At 39.1% G+C, this 27,436-nt stretch overlaps 2 protein-coding genes and 2 long non-coding RNA genes across 12 annotated transcripts in view; all 4 read right to left on the bottom strand.

Annotated features, from left to right (window-relative positions):
* Positions 1-5: 5 nt before the first annotated feature.
* Positions 6-9,924, bottom strand: LOC125016651. 9 transcript variants are annotated; one of them, XR_007113727.1, is made up of 9 exons: positions 9,464-9,498; positions 8,619-8,680; positions 7,827-7,952; positions 3,244-5,417; positions 2,774-3,116; positions 1,020-1,067; positions 905-943; positions 204-242; positions 6-65 (listed from the first exon to the last, which is right to left on the bottom strand). It is a non-coding gene; the product is annotated as an uncharacterized LOC125016651 (long non-coding RNA). The 9 variants fall into 9 exon arrangements; XR_007113720.1 differs by adding an exon at positions 9,891-9,924 and having other exon boundaries at positions 7,827-9,785; XR_007113729.1 differs by having other exon boundaries at positions 3,244-3,486; positions 3,842-5,417; positions 7,827-9,812.
* Positions 9,925-9,927: 3 nt separating this feature from the next.
* LOC125016693 lies at positions 9,928-10,369 on the bottom strand. The gene is made up of 3 exons (XR_007113735.1): positions 10,298-10,369; positions 10,075-10,194; positions 9,928-9,985 (listed from the first exon to the last, which is right to left on the bottom strand). It is a non-coding gene; the product is annotated as an uncharacterized LOC125016693 (long non-coding RNA).
* Positions 10,370-10,387: 18 nt separating this feature from the next.
* LOC125005969 (butyrophilin subfamily 3 member A2-like) lies at positions 10,388-19,963 on the bottom strand. Its single transcript, XM_047581705.1, has 5 exons — positions 19,755-19,963; positions 18,431-18,530; positions 10,691-11,023; positions 10,424-10,591; positions 10,388-10,392 (listed from the first exon to the last, which is right to left on the bottom strand). Exons 2-5 carry the CDS (start codon positions 18,510-18,512, stop codon positions 10,388-10,390), a joined length of 588 nt encoding a protein of 195 aa, XP_047437661.1. The 5' UTR covers positions 18,513-18,530; positions 19,755-19,963.
* Positions 19,964-23,857: 3,894 nt separating this feature from the next.
* The window catches only part of LOC125005891 (lamin-A-like), a 4,465-nt gene continuing 886 nt past the window's right edge, over positions 23,858-27,436 (bottom strand). Inside the window, exons 2-5 of the mRNA XM_047581574.1 lie at positions 26,060-26,143; positions 24,394-24,492; positions 24,158-24,265; positions 23,858-24,033 (exon numbers count right to left, since the gene is read on the bottom strand). Of these exons, the coding sequence (XP_047437530.1) occupies positions 23,926-24,033; positions 24,158-24,265; positions 24,394-24,492; positions 26,060-26,143 (399 nt within the window). The 3' untranslated portion in view covers positions 23,858-23,925. The remainder of the gene's footprint in view (positions 24,034-24,157; positions 24,266-24,393; positions 24,493-26,059; positions 26,144-27,436) is intronic.

The following is a 27,436-nucleotide window of genomic DNA, read 5'->3' as shown; positions in this document are numbered from 1 at the left end:
TCTGTCTCCAGCTCCTTTATTTCTCTCTGATGTTTCCCTTCCTGTTGGTTGATCTGCTTCATGAACTGGTAGAAAGAAGAGATGAAGACAGATTTCATTTGTTGCACTCATTGACATGAATTAAATAGTTTTGGTTCATATTTTATTCATAATAAACATTGAATTAAAAAGTGCTTCAGGTTGATGTTTCTGTGTGTATTTACTTCTCTCGTTCCATCCATGAGGTTCTTTCTTTCATCTACCTGAGGAGAGAGGAGACAGAAAGAGAAGATGAGATTAAACAAGGACATCCTTCATGAATGTTGACTCATGTTTTCTCTCTAAAAGCAGTAAAAGAAAAAAAAATGAAATTTCTACGTAGGATTCATCAAACATGTGCTGACAGACAAACGTCAGGATGAGTAAAGAAACACTCTGAAAGACCTTTAATAGAAACAGATGAAAATGCTTCATAGCACAGAAGAAAAGAGTTGATAAATCAATGAAAGATGTTTGAAATCTGTTTTTCTGGTCTTAGTCCACATCCATGTGTTCTTATATGTTGTGTTGTTTTGTTTTGTGTTGTGTCGTGTTGTGTTGTGTTGTGTTGTGGAGGTAGGACCCAAATACAGACACCAGAGGAGGAAACAAAAGAAACTCAAAACTAACTGAAGCTTGGAATAAAAGCATTGGAGGTTATGAAAAAACACAAATACAAACATAGATGAGATCCACAAACTAAAATCTAGGCAAGAACTCAGGAACACGACAGAACATGAGGAAGTATCTCACAAATCTAACAAGCAGAGAGAAGATGTTGACCACCAACATCAACCTCCTTAGAACAAGACAATGATCTGAATATTAAATGAAACAGAAACACATTGAAATGAGAACAAACTAGAATCTGATAGAAACTACTAACCTCCTCCACTTCCATCGGATCGTTGTAGATCTCTGGATGCTGAGAAGAATGAGGAACGATTACTATATGATTGAAATACAGATTGTATCATAGTTCTTATAGTGTGATCACTTACCCTGAAAGGCCAGATAGAAGTGGAAGCAGCAGCTTTGTTTTTCTCCAACTGGAAGAATTGATTAAAGTCAAATAAAAAGATTTTATCATCACTGATTCTATTTCATCATGTCAGACTAAACAACACATTCAACATTTAACCTGAAGGACGTATTCATTTGAAATTGTTTAGACTTGTACATGTGCCAATATTTAACTTTCTGTGTGTTGTTGTTTCTGATGAGAATGATGTGTGTGAATAAACTACTTCTCTCTCCATGTCTATGAGCTTGTTCTTCACCTCATCTTTTATCTCCTCCATCTCTTTTTTTCTGGTCTCCATCTCCTTGTTTCTGGTCTCCAGCTCTTTGCTTCTGGTCTCCAGCTCTTTGTTTCTAGTCTCCATCTCTTTGTTTCTGGTCTCCATCTCCTTCTTCAGCTGATCTTTCTCCTCTTGAAGCTTCTTGTTGTCACCAGTTAGTTTTTCCAGCTGAGGAGAGAGAAGACAGAAAGAGGAGCTGAGATTAACAACAGACCTCCTTCATGAATGTTCTTTTCTCTTTTCTTCTCATTCAAAGCAGTCAGAGGTTAAAGAAGAAAATCCTACGTGGATACGTAGGTCTGACCAGGATACTTGAACTCCTTCACTTGGGCCACAAACTTAAACCACAGACATTTTTCTTTTTATCCTCATGAAATCAATTTATTTTTGTAGCATCATCATCAATATTTAACAGCATCACAAGCCAGTAGACTTTAGTATTGATATTTAAAAAGAAAACTCAAGATCTGCCTTCACAGTTTGACTTTGAACTGAGTCTTAACTATTCATTGTTTATTTATTTATTTGTTAATAATTTCAAGGTTTTATCTATTTTACTGCGTTGGTAGTTGGCATTTTCATTCTCTTGTTAAAGTAATTTAATCACTTTTTCTTGCCTTTTTGTACTTTTATCATTTTCGGATCTTTTTTCTTTGTCCTCTCCTGTTTTCTTCCATTTCTACTAATGTGTAGTTTTTATTTCTTGACTGGTTCTTTCTTCCTGTTGTTGGTTTTCTCAGTCTCTGATGTTTCCTCTCCTACCATAGAGTTTCCACAGTTCCAGCTCTTCTTTTAATGAATGCTGTTCTTATTCACACATTATTAAGGTGTGTGTCTGTGGTGGTGATAAAACTTTTGTGCTACATTTTGTATGAAAAGTAATTAAAGTGTGATTGATGGTTTATTAATCAGTGTGTACTGGCTCTAATGTGCCTCTGGCTCTTTAATTGTGATATGAACCTGTTTGCATCATTGACCCTGTGTGTGTATAGGTGTGTATATGTATATGAATGTATACATGTATGTGTATGTATTATTATTTATTCTCTCTCATCACATGTATTTAGTCTTTATTCTATGTCTGCAGCACCATCTATGGGTGAGACATGGTATTTTTACCTGTGGTTCCTCAGCCTGTTCACCAGGTGTGTGATTAACTGATCTACTGAAGACGATTCTATGCTCAGAGTTAAACCCTGAAGAAGACGCATGGGTTGTATCTCAGTGTGTCCCACTGATGTTTTAAACATTTCATCATGAAATAACCATCTCAATAAAGGCTAGAAGGAGATATACAATTAGATTTAAATGTCTTTTTGATCTCGTCTGTTTCTATTTGTCCATGTCAGACTGGTTTAGTTGATGTGAAGGAGGTACTGATATGAAGAATCTACTTTGAATGATGTGTGTGAATAAATTACTTCTCTCTCCATGTGTATGAGCTTGTTCTTCACCTCATCTTTTATCTCCTCCATCTCTTTGTTCCTATGTTCTTATCTTGATACTGTGGATGTTCAGGTTTTTAATGTGAACCTCAGATATGAGATCTGACTCTAAGTTTCTTCCCAGTTCTTCCAGTTTCCTGCTGAGTTTCTGTCTCTGGTTTCAGAACCAATGAGCAACACTTCAGTTTTAGAACCATCTGTGCTGTCCACAATCTGATAGAAAATAGAAAAATGATTTGATGATTCTCAGGAGAAACAGACAAACCTCAGTCTCCTGTTTCCTCTTCTTTGTCTTCACTTCTTTCTCAGCTCTTTCTCTTTTCTTCTCCTCCTCTTTGAGCTTCTTCTCCCACTGAGAGTGAAGTCACATAAAGAGACATGATGAGAAACATTTACTTTGATTGAGGAACATGACAAACTGATTTGGTTCTAAACTGCTTCCTTATTATGGAATTAAAAGATCTGGATTCAACATGAACCTTTGTTTCCAGCTCCTTTATTTCTCTCTGATGTTTCTCTTCCTGTTGGTTGATCTGCTTTATTAACTGGTAGAAAGAAGAGATGAAGACAGATTTCATTTGTTGCACTCATTGACATGAATTAAATAATTTTGTTTCATATTTTATTCATAATAAACATTGAATTAAAAAGTGCTTCAGGTTGATGTTTCTGTGTGTTTGTACTTCTCTCTTTCCATCCATGAGGTACTTTCTATCATCTACCTGAGGAGAGAGGAGACAGAAAGAGAAGAAGCCTGGTGAAAAAACACAAAGGTTGTGAATTTACCTGGATTATTTTAATTTAAACCTTTTTGTAATTAATTAATTTATTTTAATTTATTTTATTGATTGGATTACCTCTAATTTTATTTTGGTCCGTCTGATTGAATGCTTGTGTTCACAAATAAATCAGAAGTTACTCAATAGTTACTCAGTACTTGAGTAGTTTTTTCACCAAGCACTTTTTACTCTTACTCAAGAAATTATTTGGATGACTACTTTTTACTTTTACTTGAGTCATATTATTCTGAAGTAACAGTACTTTTACTTGAGTACAATTTTTGGCTACTCTACCCACCTCTGGTTGTATTTCTGGACTTTACATGTTTCTCTGAGTTTTGTTGTTTGTGATGAGAATGATGTGTGTGAATAAAATACTTCTCTCTCCATGTCTTTGAGCTTCTTCTCTTTCTCCTCCATCTCTTTCTTTCTGGTCTCTAGCTCCTCCTGCAGCTTCTTCTTCTTCTCCTTTAGTTCATTTACGTGAGGGGAGAGAGAAGATAAAGTTCAGATTCTGAACCCTTTGTAAGTTACACATGGAAATTCAGAATTTCAACCCCAGATTGTTATTGTAGAAAGTCAGAAGAATTTTTTACTCTTTGTGAATTTTTCACATCTTTTAATTTTCAAGTTGAAAATCAAGGTCAATGAATTTACCATATATGGTAATGCTATATATTGTTCCTTGCCTGTAAGTGGTGAACAAATGTAAACATGTATTTAGAGCATCAGAACATCAGAGCTGATTCAGACACTGATCAAAATACACATTATCATCTTAGACAACATCAGGAGACTTCTTCTTCATGGTCCCTAATAAACCAGTTCTGCTCAGAGTTCATTCATAGGTGGACCTTGTAGACCACATTAGACCCTGATTAGACCTGAGAATGTTGGCTCAATGAAAACCACATGACAATAAACCTCACTGAGAGGAACAGGGACACAATTTGAGCTGAAGTTACCAACTCAGATGACATGAACTTCTGTGTTCTATATTTCCAGCTCCTTCATTTCTCTCTGATGTTTCTTCTACTGTGTCTTCTCATGGTTGAGCTTCTTGTTGGACTTAGATGAAGAAGCAGATATTTAATTCAGTTTGTTGATGTGTTTTTAGTGTCTGTTATTCCGGAGGAATCCAAGATGAACGTCTTCCCCAAGGTCCTCACCCAGTTCTACAGAGACACCATCAAAAGTGTCCTCAGCTCCTCCATCACTGTGTGGTACCCCACATCCTCTGCCCACACCAAGAACAGACCGGAACCTGCTCACTGCCTGTTCACTACACTCCAATCAGGTCCCAGGTTCAGGTCCATCAGGACCAGAACCAGACCATCTCTCTCCTCAACAAACCCTCCCAGACCCCTACCCCAACCATTCCCTTAGACACTTAAAACAGTAGCACACAACCCCATTTCTGCATGCACCATCCACAGCAACAGACATTTCTTGTCTGTAATTACTCTGGTCATTGCATCACATGTATATTTACAGTTCTTTATCTTTCTAAATTGTATATATCATTTTTTCTTCTTTCTTGTCAAGTTAAATTATTTAATGTATGTGACACTGATAGACCAGGTGAAATATCTGTGTACATTGTACGTATGGCAAATAAAGAGATTCTGATTTAATCAATATTAATCGATATTTGTGTCATTCATTTTGATTCATATGAAGCCAAATATTTATCTGTGCATTTTTTCATGTAATAAACATCTGAGTAAAAAGTGTTGATGTTCTCTTTGTATCTGACCCCTAAACTCCATGTTCATGAGCTTGTTCTTCACCTTATCTTTTGTCTTCTTCATCTCTTTGTTTCTGGTCTCCATCTCCTCCTTCAGCTTCTTCTTCTCCTCCTTTAGTTCATTGACCTGAGTAAAAAGGAGGTGAAGTCCAGATTGTTAACAGTCAGACTCTAACTTGCCTAGAACATATTCTCTATTATCTACTGTGTGGATTTTAAATGCTGTTTATTCCTGTAGTTCTATCATTTGACCTGTAGATGGAGCAGAGTTGTGTTTGTGTTTGTAAAAACTCCACCAGTAGTTTATTAATAACAGAACTCAGTCTCTCTGAGATTAGAGTCAAATATGTGAAGGTTTCTGTCTCTGATCTAATCATTTCTTTGTGTGTTGATCCAGCAGGTGGTCTACATCATACCAGTCTATTGGAGTTAGGAGATAGGACAGAGTATTCTGGCTAGAACATAGTCAGACCTTCTGACCTTCTAACAAGCAGAGAGAAGATGTTGACCACCAACATCAACCTCCTTAGAACAAGACAATGGTCTGAATATTAAATGAAACAGAAACACATTGAAATGAGAACAAACTAGAATCTGATAGAAACTTCTAACCTCCTCCTTCTGTTTGTTGGAACCAGACGACTGAGAAGAATGAAGAGCGATCAGAAAGATTATAAACAGTGGCGTGCACAGGTAGACACCAGGTGGTGCTAAAGCACCTGCCCTTTGCCCTCTCGACCAAGCAAGTGCCCTTTTGAAAGTTTTTTTTTTTTTTTTTTTTTTAGGGATCGACCGACTATCGGCCGGGGCGATTAAATGCTTAAAGGCATTTAAATGAAGTTAAGTGTTGGAGTTTGTATTATTCAAAAATTTGACGCCAATATTTTCCCTTTTTCTGTAAATGAATATCAACTCCAAGTATCAGTTATCGGCCTCCCTGACAACTAATAATCGGTATCGGCCCTGAAAAAACCATATCGGTTTTTTTCGTGGCCCATGCTGACAAGATCATCTATAAGTCGGCCATTAAAAGCATGTGATAATAATGCCCCAATTAATATTCCTCCTACCCCATCCGCACTCAGGTCAACGTGAATGTGCAGAGCGGACACAAACGGAGGCACGTTGTAGCAGCAGACAGTGCTCAGCTGCAGCCCAAACACACCACCTCCCATGCCCACTAGCCAGGTAACGTATAAATGAACTGATTTGAGAGTGTTGTTTGTCCACTAAGCCTCAGTTGCCAAGCTATATCTTGCATTTATTTGTCACTGTTTTGAAGTAGCGTGTCTCAACACCACACAGCTGGGCATAAATTAGCCGACTGCTCACCTGCTTAACAAGCTACGCTACCCAAAAAAAACGTTGAATAAGGTCAGCTGGACTTGTAGAATTTCTTGAAGACGTTTCGCCACTCATCCGAGTAGCTTCTTCAGTTCTGATAAACTAGTGGGAAATTGAGGTTTAAATAGGAAAAACTCTGTGGGTAACACCCACCGGGGGGGGGGGGGGGCTGTGTGCCTAGGCTAACTTATCCTATGAATAGAGCTCTAACGAGGCCATTGTCCATGGGAACCTGGAGGCTCAGTGTGTGAATGTTGTTGAAACTTCTTGGGGACAGAAGTCAAAACTGAATTATAAATAGTTGGTAAATTAAATCTCAGTCCATCTCCTCTGTTTAGAGAAGGTTTCTCCACTTTGACATAGATGGCTTCCTTAACTCCTCTCTCAAACCATCTGTCCTCTCTGGCCAGGACTTTGATGTTGTTATCCTCAAAGGAGTGTCCTTTGTCCTTCAGGTGGAGGTGGACTCGTTTCCTGATGAGCTGGCTCTCCTGTGTTGGGCCATGCGCTTGTGTATGGGTTGTTTGGTTTCCCCAATGTACAGGTCTGTACATTCCTCACTACACTGAACCGCGTACACTACATTATTCTGTTTCTGTCTAGGTGTTTTGTCTTTGGGGTGGACCAGTTTCTGTCTTAGGGTGTTTCCAGGTTTGAAATAAACTGGGATGCGGGGTTTCTCTGATACACCAGCTATGTAGGGAATGGTGATGTTCTTCCTTTTGTTGTGTTTGTTGAGTTTTTCCTATTTAAACCTCAGTTTCCCACTAGTTTATCAGAACTGAAGAAGCTACTCGGATGAGTGGCGAAACGTCTTCAAGAAAGTCCAGCTGACCTTATTTAACGCTTTTTTTGGATTACCATGACCTGGATGACTGAGAACCTTCACAGACAAGCTACGCTACCCCAAATCAATAATAGGTATGACGTGATGATGACCACCGGTAGAGTTTGTTATTGGTATCCTACAGCATGTGAACAGAGCCAGTTCAGACCTTCATGGGGCCCGAGGCTAAATTCTGCTAAGGGCCCTTTTAACTGAACCCAAAATGTTCAGCAGTCGCACCTGACACCCAGTGCTTCCACTCATTCCCCCTTTAAACATATTGCACTCGTGTTGCCACCTGTTGGTCTAACTCCAAATAAATACAGACCAAATCAAATCGAACTAAATGTGTAACAAATTACTCACCATTAAAAATGTCCCTTTGAAAGGGCAGCAGCACAGGTCCAGTCCAGCCTGTCCTATCTGATTCTGTCCCTGCACTGGCTGACTGGCTGGACTCTGTGCTGCTTGTTAGAAACTTAAGCATAGCACCTGTAAAATATAGATAAGGATACTATTAATTCAGCTGCACTTGTTTTACCTTCATATACTGTACTTAAAATGTAGGTGATTTAGTTATTTAGCCTATTTAGCACCATTGTCATGATATTTCATGGGTTCAGTCTTAGTAAATATTTATCCATTACTTCCATTTTGTATACATGCAGTTGTATCTACACTCAGAATGATTGATATAACACTTAAATTGTAGAAGCCAGTTAGACGCACACGGAGACTCACCGCCCTGTTATGTAGGTCAAACCCAGACTAGCCCCGTCCCTCCCACTCTCCCACCCGGAGAGGAGAGCTACCTGACTGCTGTTACCACTGTTCATTTTCATGCAGCTTCTTTTTCCTTTTTTAACTCCGCTTCATCTTGCGATGGACGGTCACGTCGTCACATTTTTTTTTTTTTTTTTCCTACGGGGCCTCTATGAGTTTTCGAGGCCCTACGCAATGTGGGTAGTGTACGTATTGGGTGAACCGGTACTGCATGTGAATCTATCAGTATACTTGCTTAAGATGAACATTTAGTGTATATTGTGTAGGTTTACATTACGGTACATAATTAACACTTGCAGTAATTTATTTGCTAAATTACAAACAGGCAATTCCCAAGTGCCTGCAGAAAAAGTAGCCTTGTGTCTTATGCCTTACCGAAAATGATCATAAACAAACTAAGAAGTCTGTGTGGAGAAGAACGGCTCTCTGACCTTCTCCTGCCATAGAGAAAGACATCCAGGTAAATCATACTGAGGTCACCAGACTCTTTAAAGACATGGCACCAAGGAGGATGCTGCTTTAGAGAGTGGTGACGATCACTCTTCACTCCTCATGTCAAAATGAAACTTTGTACACTTCTTTTGTTCTGACGGGAGGAAAAGAGTACACTGATCTATCATCGTAACTTGTAACTTACCAAAAACCTCTTCATGTGCCTTCATTCCAAAGAAATAAAACAACAGTGACTGACTGATCAGCGCTATAGTGTGAAACTGTACCAGTTCAAAGGTCAAGTAATTTTATTAACATATTGACATAAATAAATATACAGTTACATTCAACATGTGCCTGTAATGTTTATTTATTTTTAAAATCTCACACTGCTATAATAAGGCAGCTGTCAGTTCTACATGCTGCATAAAGTGTCCTTATTTTTACTGAGCACCTGGCCCCAAAATGTCTGTTCACACCACTGATTATAAATGATGGACAAACAGATTGTATCATAGTTCTTATAATGTGATCACTTATCCAGTGTGATGTGATACACTTGGAAGCAGCAACTTTGTTTTTCTCCAACTGGAAGAATTTATTAAAGTCAAACAAAAAGATTTTATCACACTGATTGTATTTCTTCATGTCAGACTAAACAACACATTTGACAGTTAATATGAAGGATGTATTCATATGAAATCGTTTAGTTTAAACAAGACTTGTGACACATTTAACTTTCTGTGTATTGTTGTTTCTGATGAGAATGATGTGTGTGAATAAACTACCTTTCTCTCTACGTCTATGAGCTTGTTCTTCACCTCATCCTTCATCTCCTCCATCTCTTTATTTCTGGTCTCCATCTCCTCCTGCAGCTTCTTCTTCTCCTTTAATTCATTGACCTGAGAGGAGGAGAAAACCTGCAGTTGTATCATTTCACCAGTAGATGAAGCAAAGTCACAGTTATGTAGATCACAGGTAAGTCCTCAATAACACAATGATAGTGTTTCTGTGTATCTCTACATGTTTCTCCACCTCTTCAGTCTTGTTCTCCAGTTCTTCTTTGGTTTTCTGCAGCTCTTCTTCAATCTTCCCATATTTCTCTGTCAGCTATCAGACAGACAGATGGATGATGATCAGTCAGCAGGTTTACTGATCAAACTTTCTTCAAACTGATCAATCTGAACCTTTAATCTTTTACTTCTTATCTCTTACATCTTTAGTTTCTTCTAAAACCGTCTTCTTCTCTGTTTCCTCTGTCAGGAGCTTTTCTCCTCTTTCAGCTTCATCTCTGGATCTTTTCTTGGTTTCTGTGTAAAATCAAAGCAGCTGAATTCAACTAGAAAAGACGTTTGCTGTTGTTTCACATCATTAATGTGGCGACTCATCTGTAACTTACTGGTTCTATTTTGTCTCCACACAAAGAAGACACATGCTAAAATAACCATGATGCTAACAGCTAAGCTAACAGCCAATCCAGTGATGATGGGAACAGCAGAACTAGATGAGAAAAAATCATCTGAAATGAAAACACACAGAGTTACATGACATTTCTACACAATCACACACAAATTGTGTCAAACTAAAACCATGTCATGGTCCGTTCTCTAAGCGTGTTCTACCTGGAACATGAAAGTGAGCCTCTCTGGTCTGGTGGATGTTGTTCTGTTGGACTCTACAAGTGAAGCTGTTGTTGTGTCTCTTGTCCACAGTCACTCTGCTGCTGACAGTAAAGAGGTGATCAGGACTTCTGACTGTCTCTGGAGGTCCAGCAGAGAGCAGGTTTCCCTCAGCGTCCAGCCACAACACCTCAGGCTCTGGATACCAGCCTCTGGATTCACACTGTAACACCACTCCTCCTCTGTCTCTGTCCATCCCTGATAAACTGATGAGGGGTGAGCAAACAGGAGCTGACACTGAACAAACAAAATGTTTCAAACCAGAGTCATTGGAAGTAAAACTAAACTTCAGGTCAGAGTTGATGTCAGAGGACTATACTTTATACGTTTACTCACCAACAACAAGCTCAACAAACATCTCTCTATTGATCTCTACAACGTAACATTTGTATGTTCCTTTATCAGACAGCTTCACGTCAGAAAGTTTCAGTGAAACGTTTCCATTTTTCAGTTCATCAGGGAACAGAGATGTTCTTCCTCTGTAGGACGGATGTTTTTGTATTTTAAGGTCTGCACCATTACGCCACACCAGGACGAAGAGGTTTGACCTCTTCCACTCCAACGTTGCTTCAGAAACGTCCACTGAAGGTTTGATTTGACACGGTAGAACAACGTCATCACCAACTCTTGCTACAATTGGTTGAAGTGAATCCACTGACTCAGACTGACCTAGAAACAAATACAGAAGATTATTGAGTCCTTCACCAGAACGTATGGAGTTAGTCTCATAAACTTGTTGATTATTTTTGCCGCTCATCAAAATATATTTAAGGGACTCTAATGTGGACTAATTGTTCAATTCATTCAAAATATTCTTTCATTTTTAGATCTGGGACATCATTAATCAAAAGAGGAAACCAAGATATGTTCAAGGGACCTCTGGATTCAAGTGAACGAGTTTATCTTCAGACTGGGACAACGAAACAAATCCATCAGAGACACAGCAGGAAGTTTAGGAGTCAACACATCAACAGTTTGGTGAAGTAGTCAAGGTCATCTGTAAAACTCATTGGAGCCAGTTTGATGGTTGTGACTGTAGACAGGAAGGTTTGGGGATAAACTGTCTGCTCAGATTCAGCCAAACGAAGCATGGACGGCACTTCACTGATCCCAAAACATCCTTCAAACAACCTAGGAGATTTAGAAGCTGCATTTAATTGTATGCAAGGACAAAACTAAAGAGTCACAAACAAATAACAGCTGAGGACAGATGAAATGCCACCCAAAGCAAAACCCACCGACATATCTGATGAACTTGTTTCCAAGGCTCAGGTGTGTGAATTACTTGAGCAACAAAAGGCCTCCCATATGTCTCAACAGGAGGAAAGCCTCAAACCCTGTGTTGAAATCCTTATTGATTCCTCAAACACAAAAGAGTTTTGGAACTGATGAGAGAAGTCCATGATCTCAGGGCTAATGTGGAATTTACACAAAATCACACAGCTGAGCTAGATCGGTCCCACAGGACTGGAAGACCTTCTTCATTGTCCACTAGACCCAGTCCTATTGTTGTAAAGTTTCTACGTCATAGGTACAAATTGGAGGTTCTCAGCAAAGCCAAAGCATTAACTTTTTCATAAATGAGGACTGTCCTGAAGCTGCCAGATTGAGGAGAAAAGATCTCCTTCCATGGCTGCTAGGGAGAAGAGGGACATTGTCTACCTAAGATACGATGAACTCACTGTGCACCTGTAATCCCAGAAACCTGCAGTGTGGGTAACTGCACTTTCACACACACGTTTATATGACTGAAAAGGTAAAGTATGTTTTCTAATGGGTAATTTCAATATTAAACTATTTAACCATTAGTCCTGAACTGCTGAGTTTCTGAACATTATGTGTGCTAATTCTTTTTTTTTGCCTTCATTATTAAACCCACTAGACTGATTCCTTCATCTGCAACCCTCATTAATAACATATTTACCAACTCTTTCAACATTTTATGGAAGGCTGGTGTCTTTTATTCTGATATATCTGATTATCTTCCTGTATTTCATTTTGCATCAGTGACCTCAATCAGCCGTCAGAAAAGAGAGAAAGTCTCAAGCTTGAGAGTGTTTGACAAAAGAAATATTGACCGATTTGGGGGGATGATTGATAACAATCCCTGGGATGATATATATATTCATGGTCATGCTGAACAGGCATATCACTCTTTCAACACTATGTTTAACAAGTGTTAATAGTACTACCTAAAGTTTTTGCTAGTTAAGAATAGGTTGTATATTTATCAGTAATCCAACCCTACTGAATACTGATTGAAACAAATACAGGAAGATAGAAAATATTCTGACCCTTCTGATATTGTATGTGCTTTCAACAACTCTTCTATGTTATTTATTTTAACAGAGCTTTTCCACTCAGTCTTAGGTTGTTGTTGTCTGCTCTGTTTGACCTTCATTGACCCCTAGGAACAAATAAAGGTTTTCTGAATATGATGATTGTTACGGGCTCATAAAATTAAAGTAATACAAGGCTCAATGAGGCCACAACATATACAGTAAAGACGCCACACAAGGATTTCATGTTTACCAAAAATGAAACTTTTGTGAAAAATTTACACTGGGGAAGAAAAGGAAAAAAAAGGTTGACCCATAAATTTATAAACCAAAACGAGACGCAACAAAAGAGGGAAACTCTGGAGCTACCTGGCCACACATAACACCCCCACCCTAAGATGATGAATAATGGAGATTATTCACACATCACTAAAACTACGGGACAAGGTGTCGGCCAGAACATTTCTAGTGCCTTTGATGTGATGAGCAATAATATTGAAAGACTGCAGAAAGAATGCCCAACGCATCAATCTTCTATTAGTGTTTTTCATCTGGTGAATAAAAACAAGAGGGTTGTGGTCCGTAAAAACTTCTGTTGGTGAGCCAATAGAGTCTACGTAAACCTCAAAATGTTTCAGTGCCAACACAAGAGACAGGGCCTCTTCCTCGATGGTGGAATACACTCAAATTTCTTAGAAAAATAAGAAACTGGGTGTTCCACACCATCGTCTCCCTGCTGGAATAAGACTGCCCCTGCCCCTTCATCACTCGTATCCACAGACAGTTTAAATGGCTGGTCAAATTGTGGAGCAGCAAGCACCAGTGCATGAGTCATCAAGGTTTTAATACAGTCAAAGGCGTGATGACAGCTCTCGGACCAATGATAATGCCTCTTTGGGCTAAGAAGGTCAGTAAGTGGAGCCGCAACAGCCGAGAAGTTCCTACAAAAACTGCGGTAATACCCCGCCATCCCCAAGAAGCGACGCAACCTCGTGTCTGCAGGACGTAGCAGGAAACGACAGAATTGCCTCCATTTTGGACTGAATTGGTTCAACCTGCCCACCACCAACAATTTTCCCCAAATAGATGATTGTAGCTTGGCCAAATTCACATTTAGCAAGATTAAGCGTCAAATTAGCAGCTTAAAGTCTATCAAAAACGACATGTAATTTCTCAATGTGTTCCTCCCATGTGCTTGAATACTCAACGATATTGAAATAAGCCTCCCAACCGGTTACCCCACACAGAACAGTATCAACCAGGCGCTGAAAGGTAGCGGGAGCATTACGCACGCCAAAGGGCATCACAGTATACTACAGGAACACGTCGGGTGTCACAAATGCAGAGATTTCTCTAGCTCGACTAGTAAGAGGCACTTGCCAATAACCCTTTAAAAGGTCAAGTTTGGACACAAAGATGGCATTGCCAACATTGTCCACACAATCTTCAACTCGAGGAAGTGGATAACAATGAGGTTTAGTGACCCCATTGACTTTGCGAAAATCCGTGCCGAACCAATCTGAGCCATCAGATTTATCAGCTAAAAGGCATTGAAGTGGCCAATCCTTAGTTTATCTCCTTTTGGCTGACTGATGTTAGGTGGAGAGTTACCGACACACTTTTCAGTTAGCACGCACAGAGACGACGCTCATCCAAGTTTGATTTTTTATTGAACATAAATCTCCATAAAAAAAATATGATTACCATATTTAACTTAAAACAAGTTTACGTATTTTGAAATTATATATATAAAAATAAATTTAGAACGTGATCTTGCTCCAACAGGCATGGTGAACTCCAGGAGCTACAACTCGGTTCAGTGATACCATTATCCACCATATCATCAACCTGCTCTTGAAAACAAAAAAACATGAGATCTAATTAACTTCACCACATGTTCATGTTTTGACTCATCCAAACGAGAAAAACTCTCATCAAGTTTTGACATCATTTCTGAATTTTTAAGCCGTCCCTGAACAACAGCAATGGATGGACTAGTGACATCCCACTCCTCAGTAGCCTGTACAACACATTCCCTTCCCAGGTATGGTTTTAACATGTTGATATGACATAACCTACTTTCAACGATTAAGTGTATTAACAATGTTGTCACGATCATTCACCTTCTCCTTGATTTCATATAGTCCGCTTTAACGAGCCTGCAGAGCCCTGGACTGAAACGCCTCAGCTAAGCATCCATGTCAAACCATGTCTTCATCTTTCTCTGCACAACAGCAATGTTTCCCTTCGCCAACTCACACGCACGGTGAAGTCTGAAACGAAACTCTGGGGTTTTGTATCACTTAGCCACTTTTCCCGAAGAAGTCTGAGAGGACCGTGCACTGTGTGTGCAAAAACCAGCTCAGTCGGACTAAACCCTAGAGACTCTTGCACGAGCTGCAAACAGAAGAAGATGAACCCCCTCATCCCAGTCTTTGTTGAACTCTAAGCAATATGTCCGAAGAATGGATTTCAAGGTCTGATGGAAACCCTCGATCGCACCCTGACTCTCTGGATGATAAGCACTAGAGTGACAGGGAGCAATGTTAAGCTATTTCCGTACTTGGGCAAAAATACGTGACATAAAATTCAAACCTTTGATCAGTCTGTAACACCTTCGGCAACCCAAACGTAGAAAAGAACCTCACCAGGGCCTTTACTACAGTGAGGGATGTGGTTTTATGCATGGGAATGGCCTCAGGGAACCGTGTAGCAGTGCACATAACTGTAAGGAGGAACTGCTTTCCAGATTTTGTACGGGGAAATGGGCCTACACAATCTACAAGTACACGCTCAAATGGCTCACCTACCACTGGGATGGAATATAGTGGATATGGTGGAATAACCTGGTTGGGTTTGCCAGCAACCTGACAGACATGACATGTTTTGCAGTGCTGACACACATCCTTCTTCAACCCTGGCCAGAAAAAACAGCGCAACACATGGTCATATGTTTTATTTACCCCCAAGTGACCAGCCAGAGGATTATTGTGGGCCAACAGAAGAATTTGGCGATGGAATGCCTGCGGAACTACAATTTGTGTCACAACACTCCAATCATCCTGTTTAGATGCCTGAGGCGGCGTCCATTTATGAACTAGCACATCATCTTTAACTAAGTAACCGGTAGACATGTTCCTTATTTCATTTTCTTAAACAGCAGTTTGAAAAAGAGGAGAAAGGGACAGGTTACGCTTTTGCTCTAGAATCAACTGATCTCTGGTCATACTTAATTTGAGGTATTTTCTAGGAGAAGAAGCAGCCAGAAAAACAGGAGACGGAGCTGATTCAACAGGACAGGAGTCAGGGACTGAATCCGCCAGAGAAGGCGGCAAGACAGACGAAGGGACGCCACCATCCAATTCAGTCAAAAAACTGTCAGATAAATCAATGTCATCATCCTCCCCAATAGGCAAGTCCTGTTTCACCTTCTCAGACATTGCCCGCGTCACAGCACACACCGAAAACACACCTGGAAACTCCCTCTGTAATTCACCTGATTGCTCAGGGAGTGGAATGACTGTCACCTCTGGATTAAGTAATACCTTACCTCCAGCTAGATCATTTCCCAAAATGAATGTAACGCCATCAATGGGAAACTGTGGGCTCACCCCCACCACAACAAAACTTTTAACAAGGTCACAGTCCAGGTGAATGCAGTCAAGTGGTACGGCTACCCACTGTATCCCTAAACCATGCACCAGAGCACGTGCATTTAGAGATGACTTATCAGATAGATAGAAGGCAAAACCCCTTCAAGGAGAATAGACTGTAAAGCTGCACTGTCCCTCAAGGTCGTCACCGGAACCTTTGGACCCACATCTGTCAGGGGAATGAACCCTTTCATCAGGAAAGGAGCACACACCTGGAGGTTGGGTTTTACTGAATCCTGCTATACAGAAGGATCTGTTGGAACCGTGGCTCCGTTTTCAACAGGTTTACCACCTTTGGAGGTTTGTTCTTCTTTTCAAGGGCAAAACAAGTTTTTGGAACAGAGGGTTTAAAGAATGAAAACCTGTGTTCTGAAGATGGATGAGATTTTTCAAATGTATCTCTGTGTGTGAGAACATACTCATCAGCCAGGACAGCTGCCTTGGACACATCATTAACATTCTGCTCATTAATATACATTGCGATTTTATCAGGTAAGCAGTCTCTAAAATCCTCCAAAAGGATCAAATCTCACAGTTTATCAAAATCATCCACCTTTTTAGACTGACACCAGGGATCAAATAGAGCCTCCTTTTCTCAGTCTCAGTGTCCGTCTTTTTCAGCTTACGAAATCTTTGACGATATGCCTCAGGCACAAGCTCATATGCTCTTAGCACAGCTACTTTAATTTCATCATAATCCAGGCTGGCTTGTGATGACAATGATGCATACGCGTCCTGAGCTTTGCCCCTAAAAACACACTGTAAAAGCAACGGCCAAATTTCCTTCGGCCATTTCAATGTAGTGGCAACGCACTCAAAGAGAACGAAATATTTATCCACATCTTTATCGTTAAATGGGAGAACTAAACGAAAACACCTTTTTATGTCAAAGTCGTCAGAATGGAGTGGAGACTGAGAAGACTGTTGTATTTCAAGTTCTTTTATTCTAATTTGTCACTTGGTTTCTTCTTCCATTTTACACATCTCCAGATCATTTTTAAGCTCCATTTCTTTAAGATCTAACCGATGTATTTCAGGATCCAACTCTTTGAGGTGAATCATTTCAAATGGTTGGTTTTGTGAAGGTGGGACCGGTTCAGGTGTTAGAACATCAAGAGTTGTTAAAGCAGACCACAGCTCAGATTTAAACTCAGGCTTCCGCAACTGCTTAAAAACTGCCACTTTAAAGTGGTTGACAAATTCAACCAACTGCTCTTTCGTGCAACGATTAAATACATCAAGCGTAGGTTGCTCAACAAAATCACACAGTTTAAAGTCCATTTTTACAGGCAAAATCTGAAAGCAACAGCAGCTAAGATGCGGCGTCCATATGTGAGTGTAGTGACACCAACACACTCAGGCTATATTAGGCAAAACAACCAAGAAAATAAAGCACACCATACACCATCCCAAACTATTGGGAGGTACAAACAAAAGTGCACCATGATAGGTTTCTCAGCCCAGGAGCCTAATCACACTCTAAAGACACAACAGGCAATGAAGCAAACAAAAGAAAGTGTCGGTCACACAATGCAAATCCAGACACAGTTTGCAACACACCAGCCTATCTGTTTCTTCCCTATAGATAACACTGAGCTGTGGTATAACATGAAAAACAACCATCAGCAGCGTATCAAATGATCAGCAATAGCCTACAGAGCATATTAAAAGTGGACGAGCCCCCAAATATGTTACAGCCACATAAAATTAAAGTAATACAAGGCTCAATGAGGCCACAACATATACGGACGCCACACAAGGATTTCATGGTTACCAAAAATTAAACTTTAATGAAAAATTTACACTGGGGAAGAAAAGGAGAAAAAAAAGGTTAACCCATAAAGTTATAAACCAAAATGAGATGTAGACCCCAGCCAAAAGGAACAAAAGAGGGAAACACAGGGTTAACTGATTCAAAAGAAACAAAGCATACCTTCCCCTGCTGCTGCCCCAGAATGAAAGAGAGAGCTGGCCTCTGTCCTCCTTTTTTATCCCCTACTTGATTGGAAATGCCTAACGTGCCTATGAACACAACTGTTTTTAAACCCAGTTGCTGACGCTGAACTTAAGAGCTTAGTTTTTATTGATTGATTTTGACGAGGTCTTACTCTGACCTTTTAAATATTGTATCGTTTATTAGTTACCTCTAGAACAGTGAGTCAGGAGGAGACAGAAAACCAAACTGGTGATGATTCTGTGCAGGAAGTGAAGGAACAGACCTTCCATCTGAAGAATCAGAGAGTCCTGAAAATGAAGCAGATAATCCCTCACAAGTTAATGTACAGTCAGCTTTAAAAAGTTACAAAACACGTACATTATTATCAACAAGTCCTGACTTCAAATTCAATATCACCTGCAGTTTGTCCAACTTTCCAACTTCCTGTTCAAAGATCCAAACAACTGCATCAACACTTTCTCACTGACACAAAGGAATAGAAAATAAATCTCCACTTCACGTTTCAATCTAACTTTGGTTTAAAATCAGCAGCAGCTCAGAATATAAAGAATATAAAGTAACTACTAAACAGCTAACAACATGGAGACTTTATAATGTGTCGACTTTGATCAGTTCAGTTTAATGAGTGAACTTTGACAGTGTTGCCAGTTATAAAATAATAAAGATTTAGAGGCTGATCTTCAGGAAACAGATTTCGGTTTGTCTGGAGACTGAGACACTGGACCAGTCAGGCTCAGATGTGAAGAACAGAGTTTATTGAGTATTGTAATACCATGAGAACAACTTGTTTCAGCTTGAAAATCCTTATATCCTCCTTATATTCACCAGAAACTCTTTCTCCTGGTCTGAGCTTCCACAGCTTTCACTCAGCTTTAACATTTTTACCTTTGCTCCCTACTCATCTCATCCAGACACAATTATGTTCAGGTCATTGTTTAGTTGCTTTCATTCTTTCATAAATGAAGAATATTTAGTTTTATCTGACAATACATCTCATTACTCTCATATTCTGTAGTAGTATTTCTTGGGGTGAAATTCCCCAGGTGGTGTTGTTGGTCTTTTTCCCTCTTACATTATTGGGTGCAGTATTTCCCGCCCTCTTTGCCACATTATCAACAACTCCAGGCCTCAGCTTCAATAAAACCAGCAATAAACATAAAAACTATTGTAAAGCAGCAGTTGAGCATTTGACTTTTTGTGACAATGATACTTTCATTTCTGTTTCCTCTACAGTGAAGTTTAAATCTTCATACGTGAATCCTCCTGTTAGGATTATTTTATACATTCACATTTGTCACCTACAGTTTGTCCAACTTTCCAATTTCTTGTTCAAAGATCCAAACAACTGCACCAACACTTTCTCACTGACAAAAAGGAATAGAAAATAAATCTCAACTTCACGTTTCAATCTAGCTTTGGTTTAAAATCAGCAACAGCTCAGAATGAAAAGACACTTTGAGAAGAACTAAGGAATCACAGAAAAGATAAATCAACTTCAGAAGACGACGTACCTGCTGAGTGAAGTTTCTGTCATTAAACACGTCTGGAAATCATCCACCGGCCACTGACCTCAACCAGCTCCAGTTTATTAACAAGGTTTCATCTGTTAGATTCAGCTTTTGGTTCAAATAATAAAAAAACTTCTAAATGGCCATCGAGGATCTCCCTGTAAATGTGAAAAAAACAACAACATGGAGACTTTATGTGTCAACTTTGATCAGTTCAGTTTGATGAGTGAACTTTGACAGTGTTGCCAGTTATAAAATAATAAAGAATGTGGAGGCGGATCTTCAGGAAACAGATTTCAGTTTGTCTGGAGACTGAGACTTTGGACCAGTCAGGCTCAGACGTGAAGAGCAGAGTTTATTGAGTATTGTAGGTAGACAGCTTATTAACATGAGTTGCCTCCAGAGAACAACTTGTTTCAGGTTGAAAATCCTTATATCCTCATTATATTCACCAGAAACTCTTTATTCTGGTCTGAGCTTCCTCAGCTTTTAGCTTAGCTTTAACATTTCTAGCTTTGCCTCCTACTCATCTCACCCAGACTCAATTATGTTCAGGTCATTGTTTAGTTGCTTTTCAAAAACAGATACAACAAGATCCATCAGTCTGATCTGATGAGAAAGTTTTATTCTGATGAAATTTGAGATATTTCATAAAAACTACAAATGCACTTTTGTCTTGTTCATCCTGTAAAAGTCTTTTAAACAAAACAACGTTCACATCAAACTTGACTAATCCAATAAAACGGAGCCAAGTGTTTCCAGAGACTTTCTCTGCAGTGTGTGGTTTCTGCAGGAAGATCTGAGTCGTGCTGTTTCTCATCTATAATTTCGCTGGTAGTGCTGCTTTATCACATAATTCTGTAGATGTGTTTGTTCAGGTTTGATTTCCTCTGACTGGGAGGAGACAGTGCCCCTATAAAATTGCTCCTGGTCCCTGTTGTGGCCCCTGTGCTGAACAGACAATAGTTTTATTAATTTCTTATGGCAAAATGCGCTGGCTCGAAGACGGAACTAACACGACAGAGCGTTCTACACAGACTCCTTGAAGTGCTACACACAATGTTACCTGCTTCTGAAAGACTGACAAAACGAATTAGGAACTTTGGATGTGAAGGTGAACAGATAACAGCCCTGCATGGACTACTGCAAAGAGGAGAAGGTGTTTTACCCTTAATAACGTCTTGGTCTTGTTATGTTTGTGTATAACCAAAGCTATTGAAGTCAGTAAACATGATGTCATGCTTGGGAAATGGGTGAAATAACCAACAGCATGTAGCTACTGGTTTAATGAAAAAGCTTGGATGGACCTCTGAGAGTAGATGCTACAATCCTCTCCATTTTTTTTTTTTTTTTAGTAGGCTATCATCATGAAACGGAGCCAGAAGGACATTATGTCCTTTTTCTCCAGTTAGCAAAAAGCAACATAGGGAGAGTGAAGGAGATGAAGATAATGAAAGAGCTCAGGAGCAGAGAGAGACAGAGATGGAGAGAGAGACATACATGGAGGCTGGACAGGTGGAAAGTGAGGCCTCTGAGAGTGAGGAGGAAGACATTCAGGATCAGATGGAGGGACAGAATGAGGGACAACCCAATGAGTCACTGGGACAACCAGATTCACCATGCATGTCAAGTACAGCACCATCAGGTGTGTGATGTTGAACACGTGTGTGTGTGTGTGTGTGTGTGTGTAAGCAGTGTAGGCCTAATTACCATTCATATACCCTGTCCATGTAAAGTGTGAAGTCTGTCTTGAAAAATAATTAATAAATAGACGAGATAAATTAATAATTATGAATTACTATTGTTCTCAGTTTCACTCTCATGTTTACTGTTTTCATCTTTCTCCAGATATCAGCAAGTCCATGTGCAGCCACATCTGAAGACCTTCCCTACCACAGTGATGGGGGACAGGAGGCGCAGTTTCAGGCCCAGCTGGTATGAAATCCACCCCTGGATTCAATATTCTGTGATGAGGGGCTCAGTCTTTTGCTATGCATTCCACCATTTTAGCCCAGCAAATCTATGAGTGACTGTATGTGACTCACCACTGGGTTTTAGAAACTGGGGAAAAAAAGCCACTGAAAGAGACGAAGGTTTTTCAGTGCAGACAAAGAGAGAGAATACGTTGAAACAATTGGTGAAGAGCTGTTGCTTACAACTAGTCAAAACATATCACAGAGACGATATGATGAATCTGAGGAATCTAACAACAAAGGCAACTTCAGGGAAACTCTGGACACAATCATGATGTGGTTGTTAAACACAGATTGGCCACTATTCATAATGCAAATTATACAAGTAAAACAATTCAGAATGAGGTGCTTGATTGTTTGGTCAGAAATCGTTGAAGAAGTAAAAAAATAATGAATTTTTCAGTGTCACGGGCAGATGAAACAAAAGATCCGTCAAATTAAGAACAGATTTTTTTCATACTCTGTTACTATTACAATGGAGCCATTCAGGAGAGTTTCCTACATTTTGAATGTGCAGAGAGGCTTGATGCTTCAGGGATTATAGAAAAAATACTCCACTTACTGGAAAGTCACTGCAGTTCACTGCAGTACACGCTGTCTGAATTTAGTGCTAGTTGATGCTGTCAAAGCTGTCCCAGAGGCAGAGGAGCTATTTGCTTTGTTACAGAGTCTCTATGTTTTCACTTCTGGATCATATGTGGGCCTCAAATGGCTCGCTCTACAAAGGGAGATGTACGGCAGCACAAGAGCGCTCCAACATGTCCCTTTTTAGCTCTAACATAATGGATAGATTAGCTGCTCTTAAACAAGAGGGGATAAATGTTCTGAGGCATGTGGTCTTCTGGCCCAGACTGACTTAGAATTTGTTGTGCATCTGGTTACACTTTGTAAATCATAGGGAACAGCAGCAGGTCTGAAATGCTACATTTTCCTCCATGTTTCAGTCACTCAGACATGGGTCAATATGACAACGTATTAAACAGGAAGTCAGCCATTTTACTTTGTTTAAAAAAGGCATACTTTAATATGCTCTACAAATCTTTTACTTGATACATTTCAGTAGCCGTGAAACCAACATGGAGTTAGACATCTTTATAAACTGTTTTTAGGAATTTTCCAACATTGGACTTTTGCAAACCCATGAAAAATGTCTAAAAATCACCTTGACATGTCTGAAACATCCTTAAACTATCTGTATGTATCCTCCAAGAGGTACAAATATTTCTCCTGGATCCATGCTCTAAACTCCACAGGAAGTCGGTCATTTTGTCCATTTTCAGGTGTCGTATTTTAACAAACTTTTTCTACAGACTTTGTAGAATCTGCTTCAATATTGTTAAGAGTCCAGCTCAGTCAGGAGGGCGTGAGGCCTCTTCATCTCTGCTTGCAGGTTGAATTTATTTTTAATATCTTTTGTGTCAGTGAGAAAAAATGTCCATGAACAAACTGAATTTTAATATTCACAGTTTAAAACTCTAGTGTTTCCTGTTTCTGATCCTGTGGGGTTGGCCCTGGCTCGGAGGGAAGGGATTTTTATTTGTATGAAAGGTGCTACATAAACAGAGTTTGATTTAATTTTGAAAAAGTGAAAGTATGAGACTCTCGGTTGACGGCTGATTTTCTGGTTGTGGATGTTTGTTTTTAGAGTTCAGCCAATAAGAGCCTGACACTGAAACAATAGGTGCTCCTCACTGATATGTGATATTAGCTCATGTTCTTGAAAAAACAAACACACAGTTATAATAATTGTATAGAGAAAATTCTGAAGGTTGCAAAAGGTTTTAAGTAGAAGTCTTTATCACACATACCCGTCAATAAAAACAAAAGTATGTCTTTATTTTTTAAACTGCAATCACATTCAAGGTTCTCAAGGTAAAACTCAAAATTTATTTCAGCATCTGGTTCATAAATGATCATATATGTCTTCATTATATAAACATTTACAAACATATGAAAAAGCAGAAACTAAATATTAAAACATAAAACATAAAACACTGACGTCATCCTGTAAAAGTCTTTAAACAAACCAACGTTCACATCAAACTTGACTAATCCAATAAAATGGAGCCAAGTGTTTCCAGAGACTTTCTCTGCAGTGTGTGGTTTCTGCAGGAAGATCTGAGTCGTGCTGTTTCTCATCTATAATGTTGCTGTTTGCTGGATTACTGAACTTTATTGAAGGAGTTCAACTGGGAACTATTTCACTGCAGAGAGACCTGGACTCTGTCTCCAGGCCTCCAGGACTTCAGGTCCTTCCACACCAGGTCACCGCGTAAAGCAAAACCTTCATCATAGCCTGGACGGTATAACTGTAAATGTTGTAAATCCAAAGGTCACAGAGTCACAGTCACAAAATAATAATTTGAAAAACTGAAGGAAACATAAGAAAATGGAAAATATAACAACATCAATGAAACATCTACAAAGACTCACAGTAACAGACTTTCCAGCCTTGAGTTCCACTGACGGATCAAATGTGTATGTGATGGGTTCATTATTGTTGATCTGGACTTTTAACTGACGTCCTCCCAGTGGTTTGTCCTGCAGGACGGAAATGAAACACAAGAAGAAGAATGAGACACAGAGACAGGAACACATGAATGTTGGTGTCTATTAAATCTGTTCCGTCAATATTTTCTATAAAAAATAAATAAATGAAACAACATCACCTGATCAGACCAGTTCATCACACTGATAAAGTTGCAGTCAGAGCCAACGACCGCAGTAACGTCTCTTAACGTCTCCTGACTGTCTGAGCTGCTGCTGTTCTGTGTTTGTTCAGGTTTGGGAGGAGACGACATCCACAGATTAGTCCTTTCACGTCAGTCAGCTTCATGTTCTATCTCTCAATCATTCAGAGAACTTTTCATCATTAAACATAAATGTGATGAGGAGGTAGGACCTAGAACATGAGGAGCTTTAGAAACCAATCAAAGACAGACAGACAATGACAAGTCTTTCTGCTCTTAGTTAACATCATGTTTCTAGTGGGAGGTTTGGCTGTTTTCAGGAAGGATGTTTGTTAAAGTTGAATAAAAAGTTACAGCAGATGATTCTTAGTAAAAAGAAGAACCTCTGTACTGGATTTCTCTCTCTGGAGAAACATGAAGAGAAACATTTAGTTTAGTTGTAAAAGAAAAAAAAAGAAGTTTCTACGTAGGATTCATGAAACATGTGCTGACAGACAAACGTCAGGATGAGTAAAGAAAAACTCTGAAAGACCTTTAATAGAAACAGATGAAAATGCTTCATAGCAAAGAAGAAAAGAGTTGATTTATCAATAAAACATGTTTAAAATCTGTCTTTCTGGTCTTAGTCCACATCCATGTGTTCTTCTATGTTGTGTTGTGTTCTTCTGTGTTGTGTTGTGTTCTAATGTGTTGTGTTGTGTTGTGTTGTGTTCTTATGTGTTGTGTTGTGTTGTGTTCTTATGTGTTGTGTTCTTATGTGTTGTGTTGTGTTGTGTTCTTATGTGTTCTTATGTGTTGCGTTCTTATGTGTTGTGTTGTGTTGTGTTCTTATGTGATGTGTTGTGTTGTGTTGTGTTCTTATGTGTTTTGTGTTGTGTTCTTATGTGTTGTGTTGTGTTGTGTTCTTCTATGTTTTGTTGTGTTGTGTTCTTATGTGTTGTGTTCTTATGTGTTGTGTTGTGTTGTGTTCTTATGTGTTGTGTTCTTATGTGTTGTGTTGTGTTGTGTTCTTATGTGTTCTTATGTGTTGTGTTGTGTTCTTGTGTGTTGTGTTGTGTTGTGTTCTTGTGTGTTGTGTTGTGTTGTGTTCTTATGTGTTCCTATGTGTTGTGTTGTGTTCTTATGTGTTGTGATGTGTTCTTATGTGTTCTTATGTGTTGTGTTGTGTTCTTATGTTTTGTACTGTGTTGTGTTCTTATGTGTTGTGTTGTGTTCTTATGTGTTGTGTTGTGTTCTTATGTGTTCTTATGTGTTGTGTTGTGTTCTTATGTGTTCCTATGTGTTGTGTTGTGTTCTTATGTGTTGTGTTGTGTTGTGTTCTTATGTGTTCCTATGTGTTGTGCTGTGTTGTGTTCTTATGTGTTGTGTTGTGTTGTGTTCTTATGTGTTGTATTGTGTTCTTATGTGTTGTGTTGTGTTCTTATGTGTTGTGTTCTTATGTGTTGTGTTGTGTTCTAATGTGTTGTATCGTGTTCTTATGTGTTGTGTTGTGTTGTGTTGTGTTCTTATGTGTTGTGTTGTGTTGTGTTCTAATGTGTTGTATTGTGTTCTTATGTGTTGTGTTGTGTTCTTATGTGTTGTGTTGTGTTGTGTTCTTATGTGTTGTGTTGTGTTCTTATGTGTTGTGTTGTGTTGTGTTCTTCACCTTATCTTTTGTCTCCTCCATCTCTTTGTTTCTGGTCTCCAGTTCCTTCTGCAGTTTCTTCTTCTTCTCCTTTAGTTTATATATCTGAGTAAAAAAGGAGGTGAAGTCCAGATTGTGAACAGTCAGACTCTAACTTGTCCAGAACATATTCTCTATTATCTACTGTGTGGATTTTAAATGCTGTTTATTCCTGCAGTTCTATCATTTGACCTGTAGGTGGAGCAGAGTTATTTATCTGTTTATTTTGTTTATCTGGACGTAAGACAGTCACAGTAACCTTAGCCTGACGTACGTAGTAAGACTCAGTTCTTATCAGAATTTTAGTTTAGTATGATCCATGTCATTAGGGGACATGTCTGAGGCGATACATAGAAAAACACAATGAGATAATCCACCAAATAACCAGAGGAATGAAGTATGTGACTTTAACCAGTTACAGCTGGTTGCATGAATTTATACTCTTGTGATGCATTTTGCACCCTGTGGACACCTTCATTGCAAAAATGTACATGTGCAAAACCAACTAATAATGTTCTTAACTTGACACTGTGACATGTTCATGTTTTTAACGTGAACCTCAGACCTTAGATCTGACTCTAAGTTTATTCCCAGTTCTTCCAGTTTCCTGCTGAGTTTCTGTCTCTGGTTTCAGAACCAATGAGCAACACTTCAGTTTTAGAACCATCTCTGCTGTCCACAATCTGATAGAAAATAGAAAAATGATTTGATGATTCTCAGGAGAAATAGACAAACCTCAGTCTCCAGTTTCCTCTTCAGTGTCTCCACTTCTTTCTCAGCTCTTTCTCTTTTCTTCTCCTCCATTTTGAGCTTCTTCTCCCACTGAGAGTGAAGTCACATAAAGGGACATGATGACAAACATTTACTTTGATTTATTTATTAATTTATTTGTAATAAACATTGAATTATAAAGTTCTGCAGGTTGATGTTTCTATGAGCTTGTTCTTCACCTCATCTTTTATCTCCTCCATCTCTTTGTTTCTGGTCTCCATCTCCTTCTTCAGCTGATCTTTCTCCTCTTGAAGCTTCTTGTTGTCACCAGTTAGTTTTTCCAGCTGAGGAGAGAGAAGACAGAAAGAGGAGATGAGATTAACAACAGACCTCCTTCATGAATGTTCTTTTCTTATTACTTCTTCTCATATGAAACAATAAGAGGAAGCAAATAAAATCCTTCTTGTGGTTCATGGATCTTGGGATCAGTTCCAGACAGAGAGACTTTCAAATCTGTCTTTCTGCTCTTAGTCAACATCCATGTTGTGCTGGTTTTATCATATTTCATCAGAGATGTTTAATAATTTATTAATCAAGTCATTTATTTTGTCTGGATGCCAGGTCACAATAATAGTTTGTTGTTGTTGT

This window comes from Mugil cephalus, chromosome 1, assembly GCF_022458985.1.
Source record: "Mugil cephalus isolate CIBA_MC_2020 chromosome 1, CIBA_Mcephalus_1.1, whole genome shotgun sequence".
NCBI lineage: Eukaryota > Metazoa > Chordata > Actinopteri > Mugiliformes > Mugilidae > Mugil > Mugil cephalus.
Note: the sequence above shows the minus strand (reverse complement) of the source record. Positions and strands in the feature narration are given on the sequence as shown.

Excerpts from the sequence above, each read along its gene's own strand:
- LOC125005969 (XM_047581705.1), bottom strand. The coding sequence starts at position 18,512 with ATGGAAGGTCTGTTCCTTCACTTCCTGCACAGAATCATCACCAGTTTG. Across the intron at positions 11,024-18,430 it reads CCTGACTCACTGTTCTAGAG|GTCAGTCTGAGTCAGTGGAT; the intron begins GTAACTAATAAA and ends ATTTGTTTCTAG. Across the intron at positions 10,592-10,690 it reads GTTTGTTGAGCTTGTTGTTG|TGTCAGCTCCTGTTTGCTCA; the intron begins GTGAGTAAACGT and ends TTGTTTGTTCAG.